This window comes from Etheostoma cragini, chromosome 21 (assembly GCF_013103735.1).
Source record: "Etheostoma cragini isolate CJK2018 chromosome 21, CSU_Ecrag_1.0, whole genome shotgun sequence".
NCBI classification, from domain to species: domain Eukaryota; kingdom Metazoa; phylum Chordata; class Actinopteri; order Perciformes; family Percidae; genus Etheostoma; species Etheostoma cragini.
In genome coordinates, this window is record NC_048427.1 from 201126 (window position 1) to 207716 (window position 6591).

At 41.4% G+C, this 6591-nt stretch overlaps 1 protein-coding gene across 2 annotated transcripts in view; it reads left to right on the forward strand.

Moving 5' to 3' along the window:
- The first annotated feature begins 4127 nt into the window (after positions 1–4127).
- The window catches only part of LOC117936680 (neoverrucotoxin subunit alpha-like), a 94050-nt gene continuing 91586 nt past the window's right edge, over positions 4128–6591 (forward strand). For both annotated transcript variants that reach the window (XM_034859989.1, XM_034859988.1), the window contains exons 1-3: positions 4128–4358; positions 4550–4649; positions 5440–6591. In XM_034859989.1, the coding sequence (XP_034715880.1) occupies positions 4559–4649; positions 5440–6591 (1243 nt within the window). In that variant the 5' untranslated portion in view covers positions 4128–4358; positions 4550–4558. The remainder of the gene's footprint in view (positions 4359–4549; positions 4650–5439) is intronic.

Sequence of the window (6591 nt, forward strand, 5' to 3'; positions counted from 1 at the left end):
GGGAGATAGCAAATTGTGATTGCTTTTCCTTTTTTTGGCAATCATCTACACCTTTCAATGTCAGCCGACTACTTAAATGGACATTATTGCAATGGAGTTTCTATTTCAGGAAACTCTTTGGGTTAGTGTGTTGAATTCCAACGGCTGAATGGAAACACATAACAAGGTCGGTTAGTCGGTTAACCTAAAGCTGAATGTTCAGTTGTCTAATCAAATTGAATAAAAGGTCTAAACATATACCATCAGAATAACAGTAAAGCTGCTATAACTGCATACACAGAGGGACTTTAACCCATATGTTGTCCTTGGGTCAATTCAACTAGTTTTCAGTTAAATATTAAAATATTTTTTTCACAAAAAAATGGTCCGTCAAAATAAGCACTGAAAAGACAATAAAAATATCAATAAAAAATTTTAAATTAAAAAAAAAAAAGCTCACACACCATTGAAAAAGTAACAAAATGTCGGAAAAAGTGATGATAATGTTAAAAAAAAGTGACCAAAACATTTCCTTTAGTCATGTCTGATGGTTCCCACCCCCTGAATGAAGGATTTAAGACCCTTTCTTCGTCTGGTCTGACCCTGTCTTTTTAATCCATGTGGTTGTCTTTGTTGTCATGTCCTGATGTCAACTTCTTTGCTACTGCAGCAACATTAATTGCCCCTCGGGGACAACTAAAGGTCTTGAACTTGAACTTGGTTGAAGGGAAGACAACACAAGGGTTAAAGTGGCCATGTTGAGTGATTGGTGAGATTTTAATGTCCAGTCACATTTTGTTTAACACCATAGAAAAAGCAAATGTACATCCCATGGTATACCGCTGCAACACAAGTCTCCTAGCAACATTATACCAAAATACTACATTTGTAACTCTCATATTAAGATGGAAACAGGGTTTTTGATTTTTGAAGCCCTGAAGGTGCACGCCGCGCCCGTTCCTACTCCGCCTCCTCGCTCAGCCTCAGGAACTCGATGCATTCTGTCGTTGGATGGATTTCATCAGACAAAGAGCTCTTCATCTGGTTTGAAATGAAAAGGTTTACGAGTGTTACTGTCGGCTGCAGGAGCAGATACCTATTCATCTTTGATCATGGACAGAGAACCCGGACTGGGAAATGAGCCATGAAAGGAAAAAGAATCTTTTAATTAGTGATGCAACGGGACAAAGGTCAGCAACGAGTCGGCTGAGGCTTTAGTTCTCTTTTCTCAACATGGTGGCGATGCAGTCTTTTAAATATTTAGTTTGGGCTTTTGTCATATCATGAGGTGATTGTTAACACACACACACACACACACACACACACACACCCTCCTCATTTTGTGGCACTATGCCCACAACACAGCATCCCATTCAAGGAGCACTGGAGATTCAAATGAGCAGCAGACCAGCACCTTCAAAGGCCTTAAATTATAGTTCTGCATCACACACGGCTCCGTTCTTCTCTCTCTCTAAATGGAAATTAAATGAAAACACAGTGAAACGCGGGGCGAGTGTTTGTTGCGGGTCCGCCGACCAATCGGAGGAGCCGCTCACTGTGATCTCAGAGGTTTAAAGTAAAGACCACACGTAGATGACGACCACTAAAATCAGAGAAGAGAGCTCTGAGATGTTAATGACGGCAGCTACCATTCCACAAAATACATTATGTATGAATGTACATATTGTCCCTGCATCCATGTCTGTATGTTTGTATTTGTATGTTTATGTATGTGTGTGTGTGTGTGTGTGTGTGTACGTGTGTATGTGTGTGTGTGTGTGTGTGTGTACGTGTGTATGTGTGTGTGTGTGTGTCTCATTATGTAAGAGTCCATGTTGTGATATGCGATATAATGATGCTTTGCTCCCACACATGGAAATTAGCTCTTACCGACTAACAGGTTGAAGAGATGAGGGTGGGTGTATGAGAGAGAGAGAGAGAGAGAGAGAGAGAGAGAGAGAGAGAGAGAGGGGCTGAATGACGCCGCCTGCATGTGTTGTTCTTCAGCCTTTCACACTTTAGCAATACTAAGGGAGGGCCAGATGGATCAAGTCCTCTATCACTGTACATCTTACTTCATATCCCAATATTGGTATATATATATATATTATATAATATTTGGATTTATTGTTAAAACAGGAAAATCTAATGAGAAACCGTTCATGGAGGAAATAGTCAGTGTGTTTTTTAAACAAGCAAATAGATGTCAGACAAATCCAACTACTTCATCACACTATCACAAAATAGTCCACACATCATCCTGGGATGGGAGAACAACGTGCTCGGCATTTCTTTCAACCAATCACAATCGTCTTCAATTCAATTTTATTTATAGTATCAACTCATAACAAGAGTTGTCTCAAGACACTTTACAGATAGAGCAGGTCTAGACCACAGGTCTAATAATTGCCCCAAGAGCATCAGTGTGACAGTGGCGAGGAAAAACTCCCTTTCAGGAAGAGACCTGGGTCAGACCCAGAATCTTGGTAGGTGGAGCCTGACCGGGCCAGTTGGGAGGTGGGGGATGGGGGGGATATATAGTGGCAATAACACTGTGATGCTAACACTGATGAAGAGTAGTGTCAGCCCAGGTTGCTCTAGTGATTCGGGGGCTACATACAAGACAACCTTACAGGATCCTTCGAATGGAGATGGTAACAGAACTGCTGCTTTCACTGTCCATGATGATGACTATGGCAATGACGAAGATGGTGACACACATAATACTCAGCAACTAGACCCCGTGAGTAGCAGTCACCCTAATCAATGTGTTATGATTGAAGATGATCCAGCACTCTGGCCAATCAGCTGTCAGACAGAGAGCACGTCTTTCTCAGATAAATAAGGACTGAAAGGGGGAGAACACGGGCTGTGGAGGGCCCCATGCCTGTGTTTGCCTTAGGCCTCAAAATGACTAAATCCGCCCCTGGGGAACAGGGCGTAGCCGGACGTGTAGCAGGACCACAGCGACAGCTGCAACCATGATTTTGGAGCCTCCCTAATCTGAGGAAACATGCTGGGCGAAAAAGAGACACAAGGACTCCGGGAATGACCAGTCTTGAGCGGTACTAAGCTCCGGACAGAGCCACGGTGCCTCTGCTGAATATTGTCAGGAAGGAACTTGTTTTGGTGGAACGTGTAGGTTCAAAAGTAGTTTTAGTCGTCAACAGACAACTCCGATTGGACATAGTGTCTAGTCATAGTCTAGCTAGCTGTCTGGATTTACCCTGCAGAGACCTGAGGACCAGGTAACCATAGTCCTCATGTTGGACAGATAGTCTAGCTAGCTGTCTGGATTTACCCTGCAGAGATCTGAGGACCAGGTAACCATAGTCCTCAGATTGGACAGATAGTCTAGCTAGCTGTCTGGATTTACCCTGCAGAGATCTGAGGACCAGGTAACCATAGTCTTCATGAATAAGCCGAAGGTTATTCAAATAGCCTAATCATTGTTGCCATGATTTTATAAATACTGTAAAGTTTAATATTAAACACACATGTTAAACAGTTAATCCTTTGGGAATTATTTAAAAATATATATTTCTAAAATATTAAAGCTTTGAATAGAATGATTGCACATTATATGTATATACATTATATGTATATACATTATGTTTATACATTATACATTATGTGCATGCATTATTTTTACAACAGCAACATGATCCATTCAAATATGGATCATATCTCTGTTTCCAACAAGCCCCCCAACTTTAAAATAAGTCATTTGTCATTGTGTCACAAAATGACCCTTTTAATAAGACACAGGCCTTACCAAACTTATCTCTTATAGTTTCTTAATGTGGAACAGTCCATGATATTTAATGAAGTTGATGTACTTGCATTACTTTTGCAATCGTAGGTTGTATCCACATTGATTGATTGATTTCACTCATTGTACGTAGCTTTGTATCAAAGCATCAGCTAAATGTAATTTAATGCAAAACATAATTAAATCATAATGTGACCATAAATTGCTGTGTGTCAGAGAAAAACCAAACAGACTTCAAGAGTTCAGAGTTCCAGAGAAATCCATGGTGTTGGCTTCTTATGAGCTGTGTCTTTCCATGGAAAGTGAGACACGACTACTAATATGTTTTGAGTTCCATTGCGTTTCTTCGAATCGAGGGGAGGACTCTAGCCTGTCTCTTTCTCTTATTCCTGTCTGTTGACATCAGGACTTCCAAAACAAGGCGGTTCTCACGTCTATAATCTGCCAAACTGGAAAGATTTCAGGTTTGCAGAAGGCATGTCAGAGGGAGGGGTCACAGGTTTCTGACAGGATAAAAGGAATCTCACAGCATCAGATCATCACACTGGAAGCTCCAGTTTGAAGACTCTCACACGCACAACTCCTCTGATCTACACAACTTCACCAGGTGAGAACAACCTGGGTGGACAGAGACAGAGGGTGACATGCAGAGATATGTATTTAGACCTTTACTGAACTGTGTAAACCTGTCAGCGTCAGACTAGAGTCTACAGGGTTTTACTGTATTTCTGAGCCTCATAGACCGTCAGTCAGTCCGTCTCTTTAAGTACTGACGGCTGTGTTCACTTTCCTCAACAGGTTGGAGAAATGGCCTCAGATAATAAGAACGTAGCTGCCCTGGGTCGACCTTTCACCCTGGGAATGCTCTATGATGCTCTGAGAGATGAACTGATCCCAGGTAAGTGTTGACTGCATTCAAAATGTTTCTAAATATATTACAGAGATAAAAAATAACCATTCAGCCCTAATCCTAACCCCTAACCCTATGAAAATCATTAGCAAATGCTTGTTATTCTACTATGTAGATGTGGCATTTTGTTAGTTAACTATATTATTGATGCATGATAAATTGTTGGTATATCATCCTGCAGAGAATATGAAAAATGTATTGTAAATATACGGTTTTACGTTCGTAAAGCCGTTTTAACAACATCCCTCGACTAGGGTTGCCCTATTTTCTTATGCTAACTTGTATGTTGTTATAATAATTTCCATTGTATTTCATGTAAAGCCCTTTGAGTTGCTGACATGTTTAAGTAAAGCTGCCTTGCTTATGAAACCTGACTCTGATTAGGGATTGGGTACAAATCAGTGAAAACTGTTTTTATGGTAAAATACTCCGGTACTGCAGAAATCAGGGAGTGGGATTATTAGAGCAGAAAACAGTTTTGGTGTCAATCATGAATGTGTGTGCAGTCTTCCAACTCTTTACATTAGAGTAGGGCTGAGCTTTGTCACCGGTCAAAAGACAAAGTTACCATACCCTCTATTCCAGTAGTTCCTTATTTAAGTAGGCTCATGTCAAAGAATGAATCAAGCAATGGATATGGAAGAGTTTTAGGGAAATGCTGACAGAGGAATACGTTTTAACATGTAGAAATTTAAATGATTATTATTAGTTTTCTGTGACTTTACATTAAATGATTTTCCTAATTCATCAGATGACTGATGGTTTCTAATTTCTATAGGTTTGACATTGTGGGATGATGAAACTCTGCAAGGTAAGATAACTGAAAACTCTCAGCGCACCAGTGCTTTCCAGATTTCTGCTTCTGACTCCACTGAATCCAAGTGCAATCTGCTGGATGTTGAAGCTTCTCTGAAGGCCAGTTTCCTGGGAGGACTGATAGAAGTCGGAGGATCTGCCAAGTATCTAAATGATCAGAAGAAATTCCACAATCAGAGCAGGGTGACGTGTCAGTACAAAACTACCACTAACTTCAAGCAGTTAAATATTGAACAACTAACCATGCAGACCCAACAGATGGAGGTCATAAAGAAGAGCTCAGCAACACATGTAGTCACAGGCATCCTTTATGGAGCGAATGCTTTCTTTGTGTTTGACAGTGAGAAGTTAGAGGCCACCAGTGTTCAGGACATCCAGGGCAGCATGCAAGCTGTGATAAAAAAGATCCCCTCATTTAGTATTGAGGGGCAAGTTGAGCTCAAGCTGAGTGATGAAGAAAAGGCCTTGACCAATACCTTCTCCTGCAAGTTCTACGGAGACTTAAGTCTTGAAAGCAACCCTGCAACTTTTGAAGATGCAGTGAAGACCAACGTACAACTCCCAAAGCTACTGGGAGAAAAAGGAGAGAAGGCTGTTCCAGTGAAGGTCTGGCTGATGCCGCTGAAGAATTTCCACTCCGAAAGTGCTGAACTGAAGAAAGAAATCAGCCTTGGGGTAGTTGGGAAGGCGCAGAATAGTCTAGACAAATTAAGGGAAATGGGAATGAGATGCAACGATTCTCTGGAAGACAACGTGGTGCAGCAGTTTCCTGTGATTCGAGAAGAGTTGAGCACTTTCCAAACATTGTGTGGTATTTATGCATCTAACCTCCAGCAGGCTTTGGCAGAGAAACTTCCCTCCATCCGTGAAGGAAATGAAGATGAGAGCTCACTGATCCAACTGTTTGACGACAGAGACAAGTCCCCATTCAGTCAGGAAAAACTAACCAAGTGGCTGAATCGTAAAGAGAGAGAAATCAACGTGATCAGATCCTGTGTAGATACCATGGAGGGAACAAAGATCGTCCCAAATCAGTCAGAGCTGGACAGAGAGGTTCTTGCTCCAGGTGTAGAAGATGTTCTGTGCTTTGTTTTCACCTCAGTGGAAAGGGGTG